At 42.8% G+C, this 26,775-nt stretch overlaps 1 protein-coding gene across 1 annotated transcript in view; it reads right to left on the bottom strand.

Moving 5' to 3' along the window:
* EYA1 (EYA transcriptional coactivator and phosphatase 1) overlaps window positions 1-26,775 on the bottom strand; it is a 159,162-nt gene that overhangs the window by 78,683 nt on the left and 53,704 nt on the right. Inside the window, exons 6-7 of the mRNA XM_075550654.1 lie at window positions 22,572-22,654; window positions 21,935-22,121 (exon numbers count right to left, since the gene is read on the bottom strand). Coding sequence (XP_075406769.1) covers window positions 21,935-22,121; window positions 22,572-22,654 — 270 coding nt within the window. The remainder of the gene's footprint in view (window positions 1-21,934; window positions 22,122-22,571; window positions 22,655-26,775) is intronic.

Raw genomic sequence — 26,775 nt, 5'->3', positions numbered from 1 at the left:
ATAGACTTACCTAGTTATCTGACGGCCCTGTTTTGATTTGGTGCATTCTGTCCCCTTCCCAGAATGACCTTTCTTCATTTTCACCTGCCCTTTCGATTGGTGTGAAATTCCTACTAACCCTTAACCATTAAGCTCAAGTATTTTCGTGAGCTAAGTCTTGGCCCAGTCATCTTTGTGGTTAATTACAATTTTCATTATTACTAGGGTGATAGAATTTTTAAAACTTGATTGTGAATTGCCTGAAGGTTTACGTAATGGATCTGGTTTCCAGTCACCAATTCATACATACTTTGTTTCATGCCATTGATTGCAATCCCCCAATGTAACACCACTTATCCCAAATTCCTCCCTGCATTTTCTGTTTCTACACTTCCTCCATTCTTCACCATTTTGAACTTTATCCTTGGGTACATGCCGTCTTTTTTATCTCATCTCTAAATAATTACCTGGCCTGGATTTCATGTAAAGAAAATAATCCCTCCTCAAAAATAGAGTTAAAAAACAAACAAACCAGAAAACCCTCAATCCAAAGAAAGCAAAAAAATAATAAAAACTAGAACAGGTTAAAAATGAGTCAAAAGGGAAACCAAATGGTACGATGTCCTATTTCACCTGCGGTAGTTTACTTTCCAATGCAGTCTGTCTGAGGACAAGAACAAGAATGAGCATTTCTCAGGTTTACTCCTTATTACATTCATCTATTGGAATGATCTAATCGTTCAAATCCTACATTTATAAATACCATAGAAGCTTTCCATAAATCCTTCAATAACAACTTATAAAAGGTACTAGAATTCTGAACAGTCCATCTAATTACCCCAACTTCTTAGTTACCCCAACTTCTACTTGAGTTTTAAGTAAGTTACTTCTAGTTTTTTGGGTTTTTTTTTTTTTTTAGATCTTAGTCTCTTTGCTTGTCTAACTGAGGACTCAGGCTAGATTATTTAGCTTAAAATTCTATTGCCTCAGGATACACATTTACCAAACAGTCCTAGCTGTTAGTTCTAGGTCCTCTTTGTTGACTCTATAGCCTTGCCTTTACACAAATGTACATAAAATAGATAAGGCAAATCTAACCTTCAGGAAAAAAATAACACCTTCTTGCCTATAATGACTAGTTCAAATTCTTTATCCAATTCCATTTCTCGTGCCTCAGCAACTAAGCTGCTTTGGTATACTATTTGGATACACATACACACACATATACATAGACACACGTTTCAACAGAATGATATCTGTTTCAATGGCCAGATTTAACTACAGCTTTACACATATTTTAAAAGTCATTGCTATTTTATTAAGTGTCAAACTACAGTGTGGGACTTTCAAGAGTACATCATAGAGATACTGGTATATATTTGCTTGAAAATTCTATTTCCTTCTATGAACTGCCCAAGTCCTTTACCCATTTTTATAGTCTCATATTACTGATTTATATAAAGCAGATTGTAACCATTTTTTCATATTTGCAGATATTTTGTTGCAGCTTGGTATTTTCTTAAATTATGGAGATATTTCCCTGAATCATGTCTTCCTTCACAGGAGCTTTTGATTTTTACACAGCATGAGAGCCTGGTTGGCTCCTGGAAGATTTAGGGATAAGCTTTCACATTTATTCCAAGGTGGCAGGGAGTTCCTGATCTGACTTTACACCCCTGAGACTCTCTGCGCCAATAGTAGTTGTAAAGGAAGTGGAATACAGGGTTCCTGCAGGCTCCCTGTCTCTGCGCTTTGGGAGCATGGGGGCCTCCTGGCTCATTTCTGAATCTGACTGAAGAAAAAGACTCCTCCCCCAACGGTAAATGAAGTAACTGAACTGCAAGCCAAGAGGAAGCGCTCGCCACATGGACAATGACACTGGACGATGGCCAGAGGATTGGGGAGTCTTGACTGGACCCTAAATAATATATCTGTGATAAGGGACTAGCACTAGCTCATCCAATGAAGTACCAAGCTGGATGTGAGAACAAAGATTTGCTGGACTTAGTGAACACAAGGACAACAATGAATCATTATTTGACTGTATGATAAATGTGTAATATTTAATTTCCTGCTCATTTTGGATTTAGATAAAATTAATGGAGCTTATTACTTCCCTAAAAAGCAGGTGTGGTTTTGTTGGAGACTCAACAATTAAAGGGCAGGGGGTAATTGCACAAGGGAACAGTACATGGATATTATATAGAAATTGACACCGAGTTTATCCTGAACTTTGAGATCTTAAAAAAAATCAACGTATGGTATCCGAAGGCAAAATCAGGAAGATTACAAGACAGACTGCAGAGAGGTGAACTCGACTCCATGAAAAAAGATAATAGGGTTCCACTGGAATTCCAGAAGAATCGCAGCCAGCCACTGCCTAGGTCGTGCTTGTGGTTTTATATACTCATCTTTCTATGGGGCAACGCTGCTGCAGGGTTGAGTTCAATCAAGTGCTACAATTGTAAAGAGAGTAAGTACAATGTGTTGAGGTAGCTGGAGAACCAGCCATGGGTGCTAAAGTTTCTGGGACTGGCTAAAAATAAGAGGAAATCATTGTGTTGTATGAGGATCCCATCCCAGGAAGGAAAGGCACTGAGCTATCAACCTGTTCACCTTGAAAAAGCAAATGAGGCAAGCGGATATTAAGATGCTTTTTTTTTCTTTTAATAATGTAGTGGCCTTGAACTTCAGGAGATGAAAGATCTCATTGGGTGGCTTTAAGCCCAGACAGACACATCTGGAGCGTGGTTTGGTGTTCTCATCGGGAACAGAAAGGCACCGGCCTGACATTAAGTGATGGAAGTGGGTGCTGTGTCAGTAAGGCCTTGGGGATACTGGTTCTCTCTTAGCAGTGCACAGATACACATGAACGAGAGCATGTTGGCACAGCCATCATGGTAGATAAAGATGAAGCCATGTTTCTAAGGAGAGAGGAAATGGAAAGGCCCTACCATTGCCGTTCACCTTAAGGTAACATTAAGGCATTTAGGTTAAGACCGTGGGAGAGGAGAATGCAGATCTTTTACACTGAAAACCTATATTTCCTTTGACCTCACATGAGTTCTAGTCCACGAATCTGTCCAATGTTCATTATCGGGCCACCTCTAGACCTCTTCCAAGCTTGGACAAGATGGATGTGCCTCAGCTGTAACAAAGTGAGAAGGGTTGCCTGGACTCAAGCTCTCTGAGTTGACAGTGAACATTACTATTCTTAGAGCTCCAAAGCCATTCCAACAGAGTCCTCAATTTTAAGACTGCATTCACACGAGACAAAACAGAATCATGGGCGTCAATATGCTCATGGTAGAGATTGTTTGGATATACAACTTTTTCCCCTGATAACTTTTTTTAAAATAAAAAGAGGGGTTTGTTGAATATTGTCTTTATAAAGACGCATATGCATTACTGGTGTTCTAGTCTCTGAAAGAAATCAACTGAAGGCAGAATACATCCTTTGATCCATGTATCCAATCTCACCTCTTTCATACAATTCTTCACTGTGGGTGTTTTGGAATGAATGGTGAAGGTTTGGAAATGTCTTTTAAAAGGATCCTTAGCACCACAGCTACACTGGTAACAGCCTGCAGCCTGTGAAGTCGCCGATGGTCCTTTGCTTCCCACCACCAAGCACCTTCCCCTCCCCACCAGAGGGATTTGTGGGACTCTGATTGAGGAGACACCGCTAGGTGATGCTTTTGTTCAATGGTTTCTAAATCACTCTAACGCATTTCCCGAGCTCTCATAGTGTATTCCTGTGCCTCTCTGGTACTCTTCTGTGAAGAAAGCAGTTTTTGTGTGAACTCTCCCTTAAACTTTTTGAAGGAGAGATATGCAATTGCCTCTCTGGTCAGTGAGATCATTTCTCTGGCCACTGCTCACTGAGATTCGTCCTTCCCTTGTGTTTGATCAGATTCGACCAGTACCTGTACACAGGGACCACCACTCAGAAGGGCCTACTGCTCAATTCTCTGTGCCAATATGGAATTTAAAACAATTTTTTCAACAAAGGCCCCTGTAGTTGTGTGTGTGTGCCCTTTCTCCCACACATTATGCATCTAATCTTGTCTGTGTTTGACACAAATATTGGAGGCACTGAAGGGAAGTATTCCCGTCAGATTATGGGATAGGACTGAAAACTATGTAACACAAGAAATACAACACAGCAAAAGTGCTTTTTAGAGGCAGGGCTATCAACACTTAGTGTAGCTGACTGAGGACACATAGCCGCCGGGAAGACCAATGACTAGGACGTGGGGTAAAGTAGAGCGAAGACACAAACCCAGCAGCATGGCCATCGAGTGCCCTTCTGGCTCATAGCAACTCTAACGGAGCAGAGCCCTGTGGGCTTTCTTGGGAGCAGAAAGCATCCTCTTTCCCCCGCAGAGGGCTGGTTATTTTGAACTGCTGATCTGCGGTTATCAGGCCCACACGTAACTCAGGGCTTCCTGATAAAGTAGAGAGTCGGCAAAAATGAAGGGCTTTCTGTAAGCTGGATTGATACAACAGCTGCCAATAATGGACTCAAATGTCCCAGTGACCACGAAGCTGACCAAGGCCTATGTACTGCTTCATTGTGACACATCTGGCCCCCAGGAGTCAGTGTCCACTAACCACCAATAACAATGATGTGCCAGGCACTGGGAACCCAACTGAGCAAACCCCACATTCTGTCCTCAAAGAAGCTGAGTGCTACCTGTCTTTTACAGACCAGGGAAGGCATAAAAAACGGTACAATACAGCTTGTCCATCTCTCATTAGCAAATTTAGTTCATCATCACAAGCAAGCAACCTAGCTTCTCATTCTCTGAGACAATAGAAACAATTCCTACACCGTCCCATCATGGGCCTGCCAGCCTACTGTCCACTGGTAATATTCATATACAGTCTACTGCAGTCTTGTTAGGATGGATGAGCTTCCCCCGCCACCTCTTAGGTCAACACCTCATTTAGACACTAGATCCCATCCCCTCTTATCTGTTCCAGCCTGTACTCCCTCTCTTCTGCATGACTCATATCCAGGACAAAAAGTTAGACCTATCTCTCCTTTTAAAAAGTCCTAACATTCCCCCCCTACCTCCTACCCCATTTCTCCATTCCCCTGTAAAATGCCCCTCCTGCCGTAAGAAGGAAATAATTGCAAATACATGTTATCTAGGCTTCCTCTCTTTGTCAGGCTCAGAGCTCAGAGTTGGCTCTCTCCCTTCTGTTTTATTTACATTTACTCCCCTGGTGAACTCATGTAGTCAAGAGGCTTTAAATAGCATTCATACTCAAATAGGATGACTCACCGAGTTAGGCTCTAAACGATCCTGTGAACATCAGATTTATTTATCCAGCTACTTACTCACCACCTGCCCTTGCATGTCCAATAGCCATCCCCAACTTAACATGTGCCAAACACAATCTAAGGAGCCAATGGTGCCGTGGTGGCTTATTACGTACTGGCTGCTAACCACAAGGTCAGTAATTTGAATCCACTAGTCATTCCATGGAAAAACGTTGGGGCTTGCTCTCCCAGAAAGATTCACAGCTTCGGAAGCAGACAAGGGCAGTTAGGCTGTATCCTATGGGGTCCCTATGAGTCACGGTTGACCTTAGTGCAGTGAGCAACACAAATCTTAAACATTTTCTCTCTGCAGCCTTTCCCATCTCAGTCAGGGGCTAATGCACTTTCCAGCTCTGTAGGCCCAAGGCTTTGAGTCTTCCTGATCACCTCCTCCTCCCGCCGCCCCCCAGCCTCTTTCCTTGGATGTCTTGACAGATCCTGCTAGTTCAATGTTCTAATATCTCTAACCCGACCACTTTCAAAACTTCCACCCCCACCCTAGTGCAGCCATCACTACCTCTCACTTGCACCATCAGAATCCTCTCCCAACTGACGCAGCCCCTCTCCAATTTCTCCCCTTGCTTTGCTCCAGCTCGTTACCCACCAGCCGGCGAGAATGGTTTCCAAATGAACTAAAAGACATCCGTCCTCTGCTTCAACGCGTCTAATCTTATTCAAAGAGGACCCCCACGCCACCATCATTGCCCACAAGGGTAGCTGGGATATGACCTATCTACCTCTTCTCCTCCCACCCCGCGCACCCCACTGGCCTTTTTTCTTGGCCCTGCAAATGGCAAGCACAGTTCCACCTCTGCGTCTCGGCCACAGCTGATCCCTTGATGATGTCTGGGAAACACGTGCCTGATCTTGCTCGGGCTTTTGCTACAATGTCACTCTCACAGACCGGTCCTTCCTGGCCATGCTCCCAATGGCTTCCCAGCCTCCTCTCTGCTCCTCTTGCCTCGCCTGTGTCTTTCCAGTTCCTCTGAGTGAGCGCAAGACCCTACGTTCCCTTGGTGCAGGACACTCTAGTAGAACAGGGCTCCTTGCGGACTGGGAGTTTATGTTGTGCCCCGTGAGGCCGCAAGAGCTAGGACAGTGTCTGGGACAAAACAGACGGTCGATAAGCACTTATAGAAAACCAACTAACCACCGTGCACCTGAAGCACCACTCCCTGGGTCCCACAGCAAATTGCACAGCATCACCCATTACCCCTCACATAGAAACTTCTAGTCACATCATTTTCTCAAGGAAAGTGCCCATCAGTATAAGGACTCGATATGCGTTCTCACTTACCCACAAAGGACCTGACAGGGAAAGTGCTGAGACACACTTGGCTAGATGCTCCATCCACTGAGTTCAGCTTACTTCATCAATGTAGTGTTAAGACGATTTATTACCCAAAAGTAGTGAAGGGGGAAAAGCGTGACCATGTTATGGCCGTGAAACAGGCTGGAGAGAATGCAGACTATGGCATGCTTTGGGAGATTATTTGACCTCAGATCTTTTCAAATATGTATTATTGTCCCCATCTAGCAGATGGAATGGCTAAGCTTAAAAAAAAAAAAAACCAAAAAGCTATTTAGGTCAACCAACTAACATGGTCTGCAGCCAGGCCCTCAACACAGACCCACCGGCTCAAATAGTCCCATGCCAACTGTCTCCAAGACTCCACTTGACTGTCTTCCGAGCCAGCCATCACTTCTCTGAGCTGGGATCCCCTCTGGCAGTGAAGAGAACCTGCTAAAGGGCGGGTGTCAGGGAAGGCTGACATCTCCAGACACAACGTGTGGCCAGATGGATTAGGAAACCCTCTCCGATTTTGGAAATGTGAACTTCTCTGGAAGGGCAGTGCATTGTGTAAAATTTTGGTGTATCATCCCTTTTGATCTTTATACTTCATAGGCCAGAACATAGGAAATGGGGCCAGTATAAACTACAGATCAAGGCATTAAAATATGTGTACAATCCAGAACAGTCTCAGCAATTTGTAGTTACAGAATGTTCTAATTGTCACCTGGGGGTAAAATGGGGGTGGTCCTAGTGTGGGGACACGTATATATGCTAAAACATGCAAACAAACATTTTATACAAACACAGTAATGCAGCCTTGCTCATTATTCAAAGTCACTTCTCTAGACTCAGTCACTTTCTTTAGAAAGTTGGCCATAGAGCACTTTTCTAGCTCCAAAATGTATTGCTTCTTCAGTGAAATGCAAATATCTTTGACGTGTTTTTTAATGGGAATGGGACCCTGTCATTAAGCCCCTTAAAGTGGTCTATCCCTCTAGCCTTGAATAAAATATGCCTTCTGTCTCTCAGATCCATTCCCTTCTTTCAGTGTTGAGCATAAATATCACCTCTTTGTTAAATTTCCCCCAAAATACTTTCCAAAGAAATGTCCATTCTTTCTGCGCACCGTAACATGGCATTTTTTTCTCCCCAAATTCAATTTTTGGTTAGATTTGGCCAGGAGTCCCTGGGTGGCGCCAGGTGTTTAGTGCCATGCCCCGTGCTCAAATCCAAAGGCTGGCATCAGAATCAACTCGAAGACAAGAAACAGCAATGTGACGTTTGGCTGTTCAACCAAAACTTGTCTTGAGTAGAAAAATGCTCTGTGAGGACAAAGATGACTCTCCCGCTCTCTGTACCACACAGGATCCAGCCGGACTTAGCACAAGATGCTCATCGCCTAGACTAGCTACGGATGTGCCGAAGCACCTCCTCAGCCCTTCATTTGCATCCACAGAAGCCACCTGGTCTTCTCCCTTCCCCTCAGCATAGGACAGCGCAAGACAATTTACCCGCACAATGAAGGAGTCAATCTCCAGAGACCTGTGCTTTCTTGGCGACCTTTATCACTATCAAAGCTAACAGTGCTAGCGAGGTCATCAGATAAACGAGTGTACCAAAACAGATTCTTTAGGGAAATCGCCAACGGGCCAGTGAAAACGGCTGTGACTTCCTGCCCACCCGCGGCGCCCAGAGGAGCGCCCCCTGGAGAAAGGAGCTGCGGGGGGCGAGAAACACACTGCAGCCGTGGGCAGCGATGCCACAGAGCAAATGAACGCTTCTGCGGCCGAGTCTTCCAATGGACAGTGCGCGGTTTCAGAGCAGTTGGCTCAAAGGACACTCAAACCAGCCTGTTCATTACCGGGCCGGTCTAGGTCTTCAAAGGGATGCAAGACAAGACAAGGAAGGGTGTGTGTTCTGGGGAGACTACAATCATATGCGATTCTTGAAGGGGAATTTTTGTGCACAAATGTGAACCAAAGTTGGAAAAGGAGCACTTTCTGAGCCGGGGTGGTGGTGGTGAATCTTCCCTCTGCTCTGTGCTCACGGAAGGAGGCATTTTCTTTCATTCTGAATCTTACTGTGTCAATCATTTATACCCGACATTCTCTAAAAAAGACGTTAAGGCAGCCTATCAGAAATCAACACATCAACTACATAGCAATGCTTAAAAAACCAACAATCCTGAGCAAGTTCGGAGACCAGTGGGCCGGGGAAGAAAAAGGAGAGAGAAGTGTGGACAGGTGTGCTCATGGTGAGGCCTGCGGGCAACGCTGGGCACGGCTCCCATTGAAGGGAGCCACTTTCTCCACGCAAGACCACCAATGTTCCAGACACACAAGCTACACGGGCATGCTGCGGGATGCTGGGAGCACATCCCCTCTCAATAACAAACTAGCAACTTTCACAGGACCTGACTTCTCAGGCTAAGCCCCGAACATCAACGCTCAGAGAAAGTGCCTTGATGGGGATCGCACCACAGTAAGGTTCTAAAATGTCCTGCTTGTTATAAATGCACTGCCACAGAGACCTTACAGGGCCGGGCAGAACTGCCCTCGTTGGGTTGGTGAGACGAACTTAATAAGAGTGGAAAGTCTGGACTTTTCCCCAGCGGAGCAGAGGGGGTGGTTTCACACTGCTGACCTTGCAGCAAGCAGCCCAACATGTAGCTGCTGCACCATCAACAAACTAACCAACACGCTCATTGCCATCAAGTCCATGACGACTCGTGGTGACCCTACAGGACAGGGGAGCACTGCACTGTGGGTTCCTGAGACTACAACTCTTTATGGGAGTAGACAGCCTCGTTGCTCTCCCGAGCTCCAAAAATGTCTAAAAAGGGAAGCCATCCTGTCTCTTTCTGGCGGTTTGCAGAACGAAGCAAGTTCCTCATTTGAGTTTGAAGCAGTAAGGAGATAAGAGGTTATACCAAACAGGGAGTCGCACGAGAGCTATTCTTGGTTGCTCGATGGCGTGGAGACCCAGTTTGACGACACTAGCTGTTCCAAGAATAGAAGTGACATTCTCGTTTGAAGCTCAGGAGGTCTAAGCAGGGCAAACTGCTGTGGGGAAGGACACAGTTCTGGGAGAAGGCCTCCAAAAACATGGAATCCATGAAGATTCACAGAATAAAAATAAAGCCTGTCAATTGTTGTCATGGAGGATGACTGCAATTATTTTACCCTGGACGACTGTTTTCCCCTAATTGAGCTCTTGGCCACAAAAGGAACTCAGCAAGGTTTTGAATAAATCATATTTCCTCCACAGCAAATACGACATTATCCCAGGATCAGAAAAAAAGACTTAAGATGAGATGCCTTGACAGCTTTAGTAGTCCATAGAACCATCCTCTAAAAAACTTGTGTAAGATAAGCCAGAGATCAATAACTATTAATTGAATTGAGTTTGGAGAATTGCTTTGACTTCTCCGTATGCATTCTACTGCCATTGCCCCTCTTCCACACATCATTAACTGAGGTCTCCCAGGTAAATTAATTCCTCAGGCAAGATTTGGTAACTAAATTAGGGGAGTTTTATTATCCCAGGAGTGAGGCCATTACGCATGCTCCAGTACTCTAGGGAACAAGCCCCGAGGATCTCATCATCCTCTCTGTGTACTTCACACACTGGTTGAAGGTCCTCCCGTTTTTCTAGGTGAAGGAAACTGGTGAGACACTTTGGAGCTTTCAGTTTCTGAAATACCCACAAAGCACAATGCCCAATGCAAAGCAGCAGCATAATACGGTACAGCCAACCAAGCATCCACTCCCTGAGGCAGGAATCTGCCTTTTCTCGTCCCCAGCACCAGAGCGCCTGCCACACGACAAGCATTTATAAATACCTGCTGGAGAACTGACTGGGAAGAGTGGGCACTGGAGGGCCCGGAATGTGTCTGTTACTTTGCTGGTCAATTTGCACATATCACTTCTCCTATTCACTCCATATTCCCCGCATTATATTGAAAACAGCTGTTCTGAGAGAGCTAGATAACCTGCCAGGGGCAATGACAGAACCAGGATGCAGACGTAGGCAACCCCAACTCCACGTCCCTCGCCGTGGGTCCAGTTTCTTTAAATTATATTCAAAGAAGAGGAATGTCCAAGAGAAGATCGAAGACATTCCCTGTGAAAGTGAGAGTGCCAATAGGATTTGGAAAGAGTGTGCAGGATAATGGTATCCTCCATGATCTTCCCAGTCTGTGAGACACAGGCAGATAGTGTTCTGCAAGGCTGACTGATTGTTCAGCTGTTCAAAGGTACCACCCAAAGGTACCACAGAAGAAAGCCTGGCCATCTGCTTCAGGAGGATGACATACCTTGGTTAGTTTATTGTGCCAACCTGGCCAGTAAACATGTGGGGTTAATTGAAGGGCAGAAGGATAAATGGCTCAGTGAGCCTCGCCTTTCTAGTTCTCTGGTCTCTTGCTTTCTGATGGTCGGACCAGGGTGTAACTGCCTTAGCCAGTTCCCTGTTTTAGCTGGCAAGGTTCACTTCCTGTAAGACATCCCTAAGGAGAAGCCACATGGACCTACCTCGAATCAGCTCTGGGTGCTGGAGCACCCGTGTGGAGACCCCTACTAGTGCTGAGATGCTTACACATTCACTAACTCGGCTTTCCTCCTGCAGTCAGCATCACTGCGTGTGTTTTGTGAGATGGAGGAGGACTTTGTGGATTGGTGTTGAACATATGGTTAATGGGTTAATGTTGGACTTGTGGGCTTGGGCAGCACTGGGTTGGGATGTTTTCTTGATGCGCACTTCACCTTTATATAAAACCCTCTCTTATACATGTGTTTCTGTGGATTTGTTTCTCTAAAGTACCCAGACTAACACTGGAACTACCCAGGAGTACCACTGTCTATTCTGACACGCAGGCTTCATCATGAGTCAGGATCCACTTAACTTTTTAATACCCGATTAAACAGACAGTATGGTCAGGTGTTCACACCATGGTGGTTTGCATTTTACTATGGTGTGGAAAGCAGCAATGACATAGGAATTTCAAATGTTAGCAGGGCTACCTGTGATGGGCAGAGCTTCAAGACTAAGAGGTTAGGAAGAAAGGCCTGGCAATCTACTTCCAAAATTACCCGATGGACCATAAGATGCTCTTGTCCCATACAGTGTAGAAGATGTGCTACCTGGGTTGGAAGGCTCTCAGAACACACCAAGTCTAAAACCATATTCATGCCATTGACTCCATGCCGACACACAGTGACCCTACAGGATAAGGTAGAACTGTCCCACTGTCCCCTTCTAAGTTTCTGAGATGAATTCTTTATGGAATAGAAAGCCCTGTCTGGTGGCTTTGAATTGCTGACCTGCAGTTAGCAGCCCAGCACGTGATCACTATGTCACCAGGGCTCCTTTCCCACGATGGTGGCAAATGGGACTTGACCATACTATCAATTGTGAGGCTGGCACAGGCTCAGACAATGTTTCCTTCTGCTGCACACGGAGCTTTCATGAGGTCACGTGGACTCCACTGCAGCTACCAACAATTCCTTGTCAAAGGGTCAGAAAATGCCAAAGAAGGACCTTGATAATTTTAAACTTGGCAACGTGTGTCCCTTATGGGTGCTGCTTTAGAACGCAGTCAACGATGGCTTCCACCTCCACCACAGGGCAGTGTGTGCTTGGAGCATGTGGACGAAACCAACCTTGCCACTCTTCCCAAGGTGCCACCGAGAGCCACCACTCAGGCCACATTATGCTGCTCTGAAGAATATAACCTTTCTGGATGCCTTACTCTTTTTTCCTTCAAGCCATTTTATTAGGACATCGTACAGACATCATACCATTCACTAAGTCATACCTGGCAGTGCTGTACAATAGCTACCACAATCATTTTCAAAACATTTTCCTCCTTCCTTCCTGTTCTCCTTGACATCAGCCCCCATTATCCCTCTCCGCTGTCATTACCCCCCACCCCCCAGGACCCCTATTCTAGCTATTGTCTCTGTAGATTCGCCCAACCTGGATTCCTTCTTCTTAATCAGAAAAGTGAAGGCCTCAGGCCAAGGACTCTAAATCCTTCTAACTTTAAAATCTAGAGCTGCTCTCTTGCCCATTTGCTTCGCGTTAAAGATACTCATGTTGCCAATTTGCAAATCAACTATACCCCAGCTTACTTTTAAATCAGTTTTTAAAAGTCAGAATGCATTTCTTCCTTACAGAAACAATGGCAGAAAGAATACCCAAACCCCACCATGGCTGTCAACTCCCGCAATAACCCAGGGAACAGACAGCATCTAGGCACTGTAAAGGTTTTAAAAACAGACTCTTAAATATGCATAGTTAAATGAGAATGAGGAATAAGTAGGATTTATCTTAAAGAAAGTCACTGAAGTAAATGAAACTTTAACTTGATAAGATGATCTTTTATGAAGTTTCTGAAGAAGACATACAAATATTTTCAAAAGAATGCAAAGGAAACTCTTTTTCTTGATACATGTATATCATTAAGCCTACACCTAGGGGTCTTTGACCTTGTGACTTATGGATAGAGGAATGAAGAAGAGAATGGAAGACAGGGAAGGAGAGAAGGCAAGACGATGAAGGAAATGAGATAGCAGAGGTCTCATGGCAAATTCTTCCCCAAGCGGCCCAAGGCACGTAATAACTGAGCAGCACAAAAGTGTGTGTGTGGGGGTGCAACAGTGAGTGGAAGGGACGGGGAAAGTGCAGTCAGCCACTGGATTGTCCTAGGTATCAAAAACCTGGATCGATAATTCAGGGCAAATCTCATAGTACAAGATCATCACGTCCCCATCATTTTAGCTCTGTAGTATTTTATCTGCCAGAATTCATCAAATATCCAATTTCTATTTAATTAAACACCTCCTAATATATGCCTCTCACTTGACTAAGAGCTATGAATGATTACAGAAAGTGAACACCACACGGCTGCTACTTTTTATAGCTCTTTATTTGACTTCCATTTTTCTACCTGTTTGAAACTTTCCGTCTGAGTTTCTTCTGGGCCCACAAGTCTTATATAGTGTTGAGGGCTTCATTCTGTCCCGGGGCTGCTTGGGAACAATCTGTCCCCGAAATACCTCACTCTCTACCTGTTCTTCCTTCCCCCTCCCACCTGCATTTCTCACACATAGCTCATGGTTAATGAGCATGAAATGCTGGGTGGTTTCAAGAAGCAGTGGGATTTACTGGCTAAGAACTCAAAGTTTTTGAGTCAAACTTGCAGAAACCGAATCCCAGCACTGGAGCAAATGCCTTCTCCTTAATTTCCTCGCTGGTAGCATGGGGATCATGAAAGCAACACTGCCCATCTCAAGGAGCAGAGAACTCGCTAAAGATGCCATTCTAATACACATACAAAAAAAGAGGAACATATGCTTGAATTCTTTAAAAAAGTAGTCTAGCCAGGGGCAGGGAAGCGGACGATGCTTCTAGACTCAAATGGTCTCCCTGGAAAGAAACAGAACTCTGGGGAAAATGAAGAAGGCTTTATTTTCTCTGTAAACCCTCGTCACCTTCATTTTCGGTACACTTAAAAACGATTCAATGCATCCAATTATGTTTTACATACCAATCTAAGAATAAAACTGGTATTCCTAATCCATCGGCCTTATCGTATTAAAAACTTAATCCAAAACCCATCCCCTGATACACCTTATTCTAATTAAGTGAGGTGGAGCTTTGCAGACCCTGTCCAATGTTCAAAATGCAGTGACTGCTTATGACCTCCAACTGGAACCAAGACACTTACTGCATTGCTTTGCATTGGTCCCAAGAGACACTTAACAATTTGCAGCTTTTCAAATAATGAATCAATCCGATACAACTGAAAATAAAACAATAAATACTCGGCAGACTTCGTAAATGAATGGAATGGTGATTTCTATTTCAATGATTTATATGCAGACCATGCGATATATGTAAATTTTAAAACAGAACTACACAATGGAACCCATGTGGAATGAAAAAGACTGCCTGCTACCTAGAATACTGATCCAAAAAAAAGGAGACCCCAAAAAGATGAATAAATGCTCAAGGACCTATTCTTTTCAGTGGAAATAATCCGCTCACAGGTCACAAAATTATTTTTTATCACATTCCTGACAATGTAGAACCAAGAGTGAACTTTATTTATGTGACTTGTAAAATCTCAGTAAGATCAGCCCTACCAGCCCTCCAGGAAAACAAAGGAAAATGGAGGAAAGAAAGAAAACAGTCCAGCCAAGCAAACCCGACAACCCCAAACAAACATCTGTTTTGTTTTCTCACATCTTAATTGCCTGGCTATTTTAGATACAAATATTTGTTTTGCTGACAAATGTTTCCAAAATGTTAGTTAAGATGTTTTGCAGAAATAGTTTATTTTTGAGCTGAACAAATTGTGCATTTGCCCAAAGTCTACCGGCCATCTGTGAGAATGGGCAAGTGTGGCCCAAACATTTTCAAGACCTTCCTTTGCAAGGCCAAATGCAGGACTCAAGATGCACGGATACACTTTGGAGCCCATGGACCTAGCCACAGAGAACAGCCTTGGGCATGTGAGGCAGTGGAGCCTGGGCCCCAAAGCCCTGCATTTCTTTATAAGGAAGACTACAGACAGCTTATGCTTTGTCCCTGTCACACTGAATTCCTGTGAGGGCTCAGCTCTCCCTTGCAACTTTGCACAGGAATGTCTCCCTGTGTTTCGGGAGCTTTGCTCTACTTTCTTGTGCCTTGGCAGGGATCAAAGCAGCAGAGGGAACAAATGGTTTCCCATGCATATTGAATTCCCTCTTATACTGATTTTTCCTCTGTCACTTGAAATTCAATATTGGCAAGATTCCCGTACATCACCTTAACCAGTAAATCTTCTGCATGTGGTCAGTGCATGTGAAGGTGGATTTCAACATCAGGTGTTTTGTAATAAATTCAAATGAACAAGTCCTTTGAAAATGTGGCTTTTCTGTGGCATCCACAATAAAACGCATCCCTGGTAAAGAATTATTCCGCTTCCCTTTCACCGCAGCTTTCAATGTTGTGTTTATCATTCACTCTTCACTTGTTTTATCCCCTCCGCTCCTTCTGATGGCTTTGTCAGGGATGTTTTGAAAATATGTGTCCTTTCAAATGTATTTAGCTTCAACATTCTTAATTACCTTAATAATGCCTAATGTTTATTGAGCATTTAAGACCAGCATGCCTTATTTCCATTGTCTGTAAAAAGGGGAAAAATGGTATTTACCCTGCAAATGTGTTCAAAGATCACACATCAGTGTCTGATGATAAACACAAAGCTCTAAGCATAACAATTCTATTCTATTTTATGTTGGAACCATGATTGATTTCATAATCATGAAATGTCCTAAGGATCTGGGCACATTGAGAGCCAAATTATTTAAAACTGACTCAGTGGTTGAGTTGTCAATGAGCGCTTATATTTTGATTATTTACATATGAGAAAATAAAGAAACCTGGTGGCATAATGGTCACACACTGCAAAGCACAAGGGTCAGCAGTTCAAAAGCACTAGCTGCTTCCTGGTAGAAAGACCAGGTTTTCTACTCTAGGGAAGAACTAGTCTCAGGCACCCACAGGAGCAACTCTACCCTGCCCTCTGGGTCATGAGCAGTCAGAACAGACTTGGTGGCAGTGAGGGAGAATCAAGAAAACTACATTGAAAATCATGGAAGTGTTCTTTCAGTAACTAGATTTTAATAGTTCATTCTTAGAAATTATGCTTAGACATTGCATTCCTTTTCATTTAAAAATACTGTATTTGGTTAAGATGTCCTATGTTTTAAGATTCGATGCAAGGTAAACTCTAAAATCACTGCCATCGAGTTGATTCTGACTCTGAGAGACCCTAAAGGACAAGGTCAAACTGTAACTCTAAGACTATATCTCTTCATGAAAGGAGTTACTATCCTCATTCTCCCTTGGAGTTGCTGGTGGTTTCGAACCTGCGACCTTGCAGTTCCACTATGTCACCAGGGCTCCTTAGCAAGGTAATAAACAAGATAATATGTTAGTTCAGATATTAGCACAAAAGAAAGGTAACCACCTTATATTTCTTTTCCCTCCTAGATCTAAGATTTTATCCACCGAAGAAAACTATGGTGTTTGCAAAGAATGATATTTAAAGAACAAATGAGTGGAGTCCATCATTTAAAATTGACTGTGTAAGTATATTTAGACTTTATATGACCTTCCAGCCTTAGATTTCAACAAGGGAAAAGTTTTTCTTGTCTAGATATTGGAATCTGAATAACCTTCCCAGACAGTGAACACATTCTCTGATAGAAATTCATTTCACTGGGAGGATGTCAGACACTGGATGATTGTAACCAGTGGGATGGATTGTAGTCTGAATCCAGGGTCTTACCACAAATGTAAATTAAGCCTAGACCAACACTTCCTTTCATTTCTGATGTCATCTGTTTCTTTTTCACTGTGGAAACACATGGAACTTTCCACTTCTAAGGACACACCACAAGAAGAGACGGCCTTTGAGTGCTCCTTTTATGGGGAGCTGCCAGTATGAAAATGCTGAGCAACAGCATTGTCTTCTCAGTGCAAACCATCATGATGCTGTCGCTGTGAAGATACTGAAATCGAAATAAGTACCTCAAATATCAGACATTTATTCAAATAAAGGCTAAGATTATAGTGCGTTGTGATAACTATGTTTTGTATTGTTTCTCACTGTAGCACACCTTTGTGTCAATTCATCCAAACACTTTCACATGGCTTCTCTTTTAAAAATAAAACTCACCTATCACCACACATCATGTTTACTAGATAAACTCATCATGTGAGCGGATGGCCTTTAGAATAAAAGTTATAATCAGTATTCATTTAAGAAGCATGATTGTTCGTACAGTTTACCTACTCTTCACAAGAGCACTGCTAAGATGAAGTAAACGTCCTCTGCTATCTCCTTTTCTCATTCGATTGTTCCACAGATCCTAAATAACCTCTTCACTACTTCCCACCCGCACAGGTACCTTCATGTCAACACTTTTCATCTTTTAACAGAGGTGGTTCATGTAAAAACACGAGCTTACCCTAAATGTAGGGACAGGCCATCATCTTTCCTCCTGGCACCCGTATAAAGGTTATGATAGAATGGAAATATCTACAGAATAGTCTACACCAAATGCAATACATCTTTTAAAACGTTTATCTTCAGCGTTAATTATATAGATATGAAATCTAATTAGTAGAGAAAGATATGCTCCATGAGCAACCCAATTTACATAGGTGAACTATGAACTAAGGAAATTATAACAAGAATTTCCTTGAAAAGGAAAATAGAATATTTTGATCAAAACAATAAAGTTTTCAGTTGAAGGGTACAAGAGGAAGTGATCAGCATGTGAAGTTTGTTGGAAAACAAGCTTAGGAATGATATCATTTCCTACACTAGACTAGGATAATGCTTGCACACATTCAAGAAAGAAGAGAGAAAACACAGAGCACTAAAAACGTAAAGAGGATTTGAGACAGGCCTTCCGCTTATATTTAAGATAAACCTATTGTCAAAATTTTAATTAGTATCTGTTCCATAAAATATTTTCCTCCCACCACAAGTTGGGAAAACCACCTAGAAGTACCAGCCTGTGATCAGTGTTCAAGATTTAAGTCTCTAAATGTACGACCATGTTCCCTTGGCCTGTCGAAGCAGAGTGGGCTTTAGCTATTTAATGACTATTTAATGATAAGAGCTCACTTGCAATTCATGGAAGAATACAGACCACAAAGCTCTCAGAAGGAAGCAGAGATCATGCTTGGCAGCTAGTTTTAACAATGGATTCTTAAGTCCAACACAAAAAACACAAGCACCAAAAGACAAATAAATGAAATCATATATATATATGATTTCATTTATTTGTTATATATATATCGGTTGATCAAAGGCCTTTATCAAGAAAGGAAAGAGACAACCTCCAGACTGGGAGAAAATTTTTGTAAATCATCAAATAAAGGTTTAATATTCAGAATGTGCAAATAACTCTTGCAACCTAACAACAGAAAGACAACACAGTCAAAAAAATGAGCAAAGGGCTTGAGTAGACATTTCACCAAGGAGGATACATAAAGGGCCAACAAACACATGAAAAGATGTTCCCGAGAATCGATTATCCCCCGCCACCCACTGCCATGGAGTCGATTCAGACTCCCAGTGACTGCACAGGCTGCAAGCGGCTTCAGCTCGTGATGGAAGGCGTGGCACCATCCCCACAAGCCGGCGGGTGCCTGAACCACCACTTTTGCAATGAGTGGCCCAGTGCTCAGTCCAACCAACACCACACTAAGATATTTCTGTATATCTATTAGGATGGCTAGAATTACAGACACTTTTAAAATAAATTTTAAACAAACCTTGGTACTAGGATGTGAAGAAATTCAAACCTTTATTCATTGCTGATAGATTGAAAAAAAAAGTACATACATTGTGCACAGTTTGATACCGTCTCAAAACAGCAAACAAAATTATCAAATGATTCAACAATCCCACACCTAGGTATATAGCCACAAAATATTAAAAGTAAGTTTCATTGCAGCACAATTCACAATCCCCAAAGTGAGCCCAGTCTAACTGCCTGCCCACAGACGCATGGATAAACCAAACACCATGGCCATAAAAAGACACTGCAGCGCTAGCAAGCGCAACAGCACAGATGAACCTTAAAATATCACTCTGGAATTATCTATTACCACATACTCATGCATAAGTTGAGTCTTTCAGCACATTTTTAATGTAGTTTTTATGGTAAAATTAGGTGCCTCAGCTGATATTCGGGTTGGTTTATACTTGAGTATATGTGTTAATCAATGTTCTCTTGTTTACTTCTCCTGGTTCTAATATCCATTGCAATGACTACAGAGTTGGGGGGGTGGGTCATGATTAAAGTGTTTATTAAGGAAGTTAACAAGCTATAATGCCAGTAAGAAATGCTCAGTGTTGAGTTGTTTATCAGGACATGTTACAAAGTTCTTTCAGGCCTGCTAGTAAATGCTCAAAGGGCTATACCACCCTGCTGTAAGTCTTGACCCAGAGGCTCCACTTCCTTGGGTCAGCAAGCCCAACTTCCTCATTGAAGCGCCCAGAGGCACCTCCCTTACGTAAGCCTCAGCCTGCCACTCAGCTCCACTTTGGTGGACCAGCAAGCCCAGAATCCCCAATTAAGTGCCCAGAGGCACCACACTCCACAAGCCAGTTACCTGCACAAAAGCACGCAGCTTGACTTGCCCCGTGCTTTGGGAAGTCCATCACTCCATGCTCTGGCTCCTGGTTCTGCTGCTGCTCCTATAATGTCACAGCTGTCTGCTGAAACCAGGAGGTGCACAGGGATCTCAGGTCCAGAGAACACACTTCACTGTCAGCTCTTGCTAAGAGTAATGAGATCCCTCTCCCTCCTCCTCCGAGTGCTCATTTATATGCTGCTGGGTAGCACACCTGGGAATCCTGTCCTTACTTACTCACAAGTGAATCCTATCACTGTTTCCCCCTCACCTTCTGACCAGACCCTTGCAGGAAAGGGGCATTTGATGGGTGTTGGAGACCTTGGCTAGAAGTGCACATTCAGTAACTCACTGCTCCTACAGGTCTGAGTGAGAGGTCAATCACAGAAGGACAAATATTCGATGGACTAGGCACGTGTCCAGGGACTCTCATTCCTAGTGGTTACCAGACGCAGGTGGGAAGACGGGAGAAAGGAGGGCTCAGTGCTCAGTGGAGGCTCAGCTTCAGTGAACGATGATGATATAATCCGGGCATATAGAGTGAAGGGGCAGCGGATTATTTAATATGGTTCTTCTAGCCATAGTTTCTCTAACTCCTGACAACGCTTTGCCTCCATTGGTCTGGGTAAGAATGTGGGGGAAATACTGATAGGATTCACCTGCAATGGCAACATGCTTCACGGAGACTGCCATCCTTGTAGATATAAAACGAGCCCTCTGAGAAGCAAGAGGAAAGGATTTCTGTACCCAATAAGAGCCAGGAGGCGAGTGGATCATCCGGAGCCTGAGATTCCTGCACAGTGAACGTCCTTTCCCTGATCCAGAGCATGAGGCATCGTGGTGGACTGGCTGCCCACAGAGCAAGAAAAGTCGAGTGGTTTGGGACAGGAGGTTGGCTTGTAAGGTGGGGTGCCTCTGAGCACTTCGTTGGGGGAGCTGGAGGTGGAGCCAAGTGTCTTCAGGTTGTGATTTACTGAAGTTGGGGGCATCTGGGCACTTAATTCAGGGAGCTGGGTTGGCTGACCCATGGAGCTTGAGCTGAATGCCTTCAGGTGGAAGCTTCAAGCAGAGTGCCATGGTGTCTGGCATTTATTGGGAGCCCTGAAAGAATTTGGTGAACAGGTCCTTTCTGAACAACTGTCTCCTGAGCATTTCTCACCTGCATTGCCAACGGTTCACCTCCTCCATGAACCCTTTAACTGTGACTATTGTCTCTGAGCTCTGTGTGGTCATTGCAATGAAGGAGAGTCTACAGAGAAACAGAAGAGAGTGCTGTGAGAGGCGGAACGCAGGTAGACTGACGGTTGGACAAAACGAGGAACAAAATGAAGGTTACTCAACTGCATTTGAAGACTGTTGAAATACCAAATGCTTCATTACAACACTAACACCGTAGTAAGAGGGAACGAAACAAGGAGTTGAGAGGCTCGAGAGAAACTAGAGGTAGAGACAAGTTCAGGATATTTAGCATCTGGTATTACAAGTTCTGGAAAGAAATGATGGAGAAGATCTATCAAACATTTGAGAACATTTCCTGAAATGCGGATGTTTTTGCTGCAAAGGGCCCACCAGAGCTGTGAGGAGCGGAAGATTGCCCGCAGTTAGTAACACGGTTATGAGATGCATGGAAGGCTATGACTGGAACAGACATGGAACCGAGCAGAGAACAAGTGTTCTTCATCAAGCCCCCTTTGATGCTACTTGATTTGGAAACTACATATATTGCTTGGATGAAAACATTAAATACATGACAACGACAAACATTAAAATGTAGGCAATGCAATTTACATTCACAGTCAGTGTTTGCTGTGAGCTAACCGTGACCAATTAGAATTATGAATAGTTCTAGCTTAATACTTATAATTATGCACACACAAAAGAAAACAGAACATTTTTGTAGTCTTGAAAACAGAACATTTTCAAATAAGCAAAATCTTGGACTCCAGTGCTTTAAGTTTACATACTTTACACTGTAATTACTCAAACAAAAATTCAATAAAGGGAAAATTAATGTCACAATCATGAAGCCTTTCCAAAATGCAACCAATCTATGAACATATGACTTGAGAAAAATGCAATTAGACCAGCAGAAATAGAGCCTTCAGGACTAACGAAGTCCGCATGATTACCTGCTGTGGGATCTGTGACCGCCTGGCTGGTGATGCCAGACGGTGGTTCTTGAAGCTGGTAAGTAGCGTTTGTAGACGGCGTTGTTGGGCTGGTGTTGCTGCCTGTCATGTAATGTGATGGGTATGGCGAGCTGTTATAATACTGCGCATACTGACCCTGGCCAAAACTGGGGTACGATGGGTAATCCTGGCAAATCAAACCACACAAGTCAGTCAGACACTGTCACTTATTAATTATAGGCATCCACATGAAGCAGTACAAAGTGTGTGCTCACACAACTCTGAATTCATTCAGGAGGTCACACAAGGACACACTGGACTGAAACCCCCACACTTGCAAACGTAAGTTTTATGGAAGATTAAACAAGCTTTTCACACCTCTTCTATCCAAGACGCATTGCTAGGGAAAACGAAACCAATCTAAAAACTAAACACCCACTATATAAGACTGCCTGAAGAGAAAAACAAAACAAAAACCCTGAAAAACTATCAAAGAGTTCAGGAAAACTCACGTACGGTGTAAAATAAACAGATATTTCTTTATAAAAGACAGCCAGCCATCTGCTGTGTTCAAAGAAGTAAATTGGACGAGCCCCCAATAAAATGATTTTTTCAAGTAAATTGACTTTGAAATTACCTGCTGTGAGCTGTTAAAACCAGAAGAATTTGTGAGTGAATTATTTCCTGTATATAATCCTGATGATGTTGTAAAACTGCTACCTAAAACGAGATGATAACAAGACAGAGTTTACTAAGCAACATACAACAATGTGGCTGTAGGATTTTTTAAAATATCATTTTGATAGGGCAATGTTGGTGTTCATTGCTAAAATCACAACTAAAAGCTTGCTACTTTAAAATGCTTGACACTTCTAATTTCCCACTGTTAAAAATTATCATAAAGGCATTTGTGTAAAAATATCAGGCGTGGAGCTTTCCATTTCAATTTGTAAACTATACCAGGATTTTTCAGATACTTATATGAAACATGTCTAGCAGACAGTGATGGGATCAAATTAGAGGATCTTTAAGGTTCTTTCTAGCTTTAAATCGATGCTGCTCTTTCCAAGCACTTTCTACTTGCACTTGTGTCATTATAAGAACACACTGAAAATTAATGATTTCATTTCATAGAAGAGTGAATTGCGGTACTTGCAGGCTTGAGACAACAAAGATCAAAAAGGAATGTGACTCCTGCTTTATTAAATACATGCATGTCTGTCTGTCTAGGTAACATTCTAGTTGTTGAATTTCGAATATTTATTCAAGAATAAACAGTATGCAAGTCTTCAATGGGTATTATTCAAAAAAAGAAATATTATCAAGCTGTTGAAATAGACAGATGTCAACTGGTGGTGTAATGGTTATGTGTGGGACTGCTGACGGCAAAATCAGTGGTTTGAAACCACCAGCTGCTCCACAGTAGAAAGATGAGGCTCTCTATTCCTTAAAGCAGTGGTTCTGAACCTCCCTCATGCCTCAACCCTTCAGTATAGGTCCTCATGTTGCAGTGACCCCAACCATAAAATTGTTTTCTTTGCTACTTCACCACCATAATTTCACTACTGTTATGCATCGGGTGACCCCTGTGAAAGGGTCTTTTGACCCCCAGGTTGAGAACGGCTGTCTTAAAGAGTTAGTTTTAGAAACCCACAGGGGCAGTTCTACCTTGTCATATAGGGTCGCTATTAATGGAAAATGACTAGATGGCAGTGAATTTGGACTTTGTGTTTTTATTTAGTAACACAAACACAAAATATTAGAGGTTTCAATAGTGATGGGAACATTGCGTGATGGGTAGGGTTGCACAGCTGGGTTCGGCAATGGCTGCCCCGAAGTTGGGTAGCTACAAAAAGTTCAACTGGCAAAAGCTGTGCAATAGGTATACTTTCAACAACTTTTTTTTTTTAATAGTAGCACCCGAGGCTGCTTATGCACAACAAAGCACCTCCTGGTATTTGGTTTCATGGTTTGGCAGTTTAGGGCCAGGGCTTCATGGGACACCCAGTTCGCAGAATGAGGTGTTCAGTGTTTCTGTCTTCCCTTCGGGTTCATCAGTAGGTCCTCAGGGCTTGGACGTGGCCGTGAAAAGCACAATGGCCTGCATTAGCCCACAGTAATGTGGGAATGGGAGTCAGAAACCGGAGGAGATGGGACATGGGGCTAACTGCCTCCAGGAACAATTACCTCTTTGCCAAGAGACCCCAAACTGTTTTTTGTTTTTGTTTTTTAATTTTTAATGTGCGTTGAAAAGAGGTTACAGAGCAGATCCATTTTTTAGATGACAATTTATGCACATTTTGCTTCACGCTGCTGACTGCAATCCTCATGATGGAATATTACATCCCACTTCCTCCCTGTGCTTCCTATTTACATTCCTCCCCTATTCCATCGGAACTTTATCCTTGGGTAAATGCTGCCCATTGGTAACACATAGTTGGTTATTTTAAGGTATGCATTTTGTTCCCTTCATAGACTTGTCTATTGTTTGGCTGAAAATTGAGCCAAGGGGATGAGTTCAATTTCAGACCCAAAGGGCAATTAAAACTTGAGCGTTCTGAAAGACTGACAAGTACAGCTGGTCTTTTTTCCCTTTCTTTCTGATTTTCTGTCATTTTCTACAGATTGCTCTCATTGTATCCACGCCTGTCTAATGTGATCCCTTTCACAGCACTTGGTCATAGTAGCCAGGCACCATCTAGTGATTCTCATCCTAATGCCACGGAGAACAGATGTGTATAATGGTCCATTGTTCACTGGACACATAATTTCTATGCATCTTCAATTTTCTTCACTCCCCACCACACCCGTGGACAGTAAGAGGTTAATAGTAGTGCCATATTTGGTCTCTCACAAGCTTTTAAGATCCCAATTATTGCTGACTAAAATACAATGGAAAACATTGTCTTTGTAGACTTTGTTTCCCCACCCCCCCAATCATAATACAGTATTTATTTCTAAATTTGTATTACTTGGGCACAAAAGTAGACTATGCTTTGCCGACTGACCTTGGTGTCCCCTACTATGACCTCTAATCCTCCATTACAGAACATTATGATCAAGGATTCTATTAGCAACTCCTGATCAAAAGGAGGAAAATTTACAACATACTTTCATTTTCTTGTGGACTTTAGAATTTCTGGAGTCAAGGAAGGTGAATGAACACTTACAACTGTAAACCTGAGATAATCTTTAAACTCTAAACCAAATTTTTTCCCTGGAGGCTTCTGAAAACCAAGCATGATTATTAACCTTTTGGCTCTCTGAGTAGCACCATGGTGGTTGGGAAGATTACAGATGGTGGCAAAAAAAAGGAGTCAAGAAGAAAGTGGTCAATCCATTTTTCTAAGAAAGATTGGTGTGCTGTGAAAGTACCACCTCTGTTCACTTTGGAAAAACCCCAGTCACCAGGACTCAAGGGACCGCATTGTATCTGATGGTCTCAGGGGTTGAAATGTTGAAGTTATCCTGCCAATCTGTAGAATGATGAAGTTTCGTTTAGAAAATTCAAGCTAATTACTAAGGACACTGCCTGGCCAACTTCCAGGACACGATTCTTGAAAAAATGTGCTTCATGGTCAAAAAGTGGCAGACCATGTTTGAAACTCATGCTGATGTCACACTACTGATGGCTATCTGCTTCATCTGTTTTGTATTGGTTCACTGAAAAACACAACAACCAGATTTGGAAAACCTCTTATGCTCAGTACCAGCAAATCCACCAAATCTGAAAGAAAATTAGGGGAATCATGACCAGAGAAGTAGACAAATGATTTGAACAAATATTAAATCCTAGCTCAAAATCTAGGAAAAATTTGTTCTTAAGATATGGCTCTGCTTGAAGACTCACCTTCATGATGGAAATTGAGAAGATATGGGTGCTATAGGAAAGTGTGGTGAAGAAATTAGGTGGTGCCCAGCTATCAAATAGGATAAAGTCTATGGTCCTAAAGGCTTGTTTTCAAACAAACAGCCACCTAAGCGAGACATCAACTAAGCCCACATGGAAGATGATCCAAGGACTATACATTATATAATCCAAATCAGGAGGAGGGAATAGTGTCAAAGCTTACAACGTGAGATTCTGGGGTGCAGAAGGCTATGGATGGCAGTGAAAGCCCAAAATCCATTTGTAGGGAATACGCGTCTGGTGACTTCTCTCTAATCATAACTGAAGGATGGGAATAACCTGATTATCAGACAGAGAGAAAACTATAGGAGATTAAAATGATAAATCTGACTTAAATGGTTAAAATCTTGTCATTTGATTTCCCTTCTGGTATACCTTGGGCTTGATCTGTATTGTGTGTGTGTGCGTGTGTTTGTGTGTGTGTGTGTGTTTTCCATATTGGGGTTTATCTCTGTTTTATTTCATCATGTTGGTACTCTTCCTGACTCTGTTATGTATTTTTCAGTATTTGAAACCCAAGGCTAGATGAATCTATAGAAACACCAGCTAGAATAAGGGTTCCCTGGAGGGGTGGGGAAATGGCAGCGGACATGGGGAGGGGCTAAGGGGGGGCTGTTATCAAGGAGTCCAAGAAATAAGAAAATGTTTTGAAACTGATTTTGGTAGAAATTGCACAATTGATTGATATGATTGAACCATGGAATCGTATAACGTCTGGATTAGCTCCTAATGAAATGGTTTGGGGAAAAAATGAAAAAGAAAGAAGTCGTCAATAAACGGATTCCAGACAGCACTGGAAAGGACATAGAAAAGGCCTGCCACTCTATTTGTCCTCTCCACAATGTGTTCGGCAGAAAGGTGAAAATGCTATGGAAGCCCAGGTTTGCTTCGACAAACTCCTGGAGCTCCATGGGAAGGTGGTTGTTCTGGA

Source organism: Tenrec ecaudatus, chromosome 5 (assembly GCF_050624435.1).
Source record: "Tenrec ecaudatus isolate mTenEca1 chromosome 5, mTenEca1.hap1, whole genome shotgun sequence".
In the NCBI taxonomy this organism is placed as follows: domain Eukaryota; kingdom Metazoa; phylum Chordata; class Mammalia; order Afrosoricida; family Tenrecidae; genus Tenrec; species Tenrec ecaudatus.
Note: the sequence above shows the minus strand (reverse complement) of the source record. Positions and strands in the feature narration are given on the sequence as shown.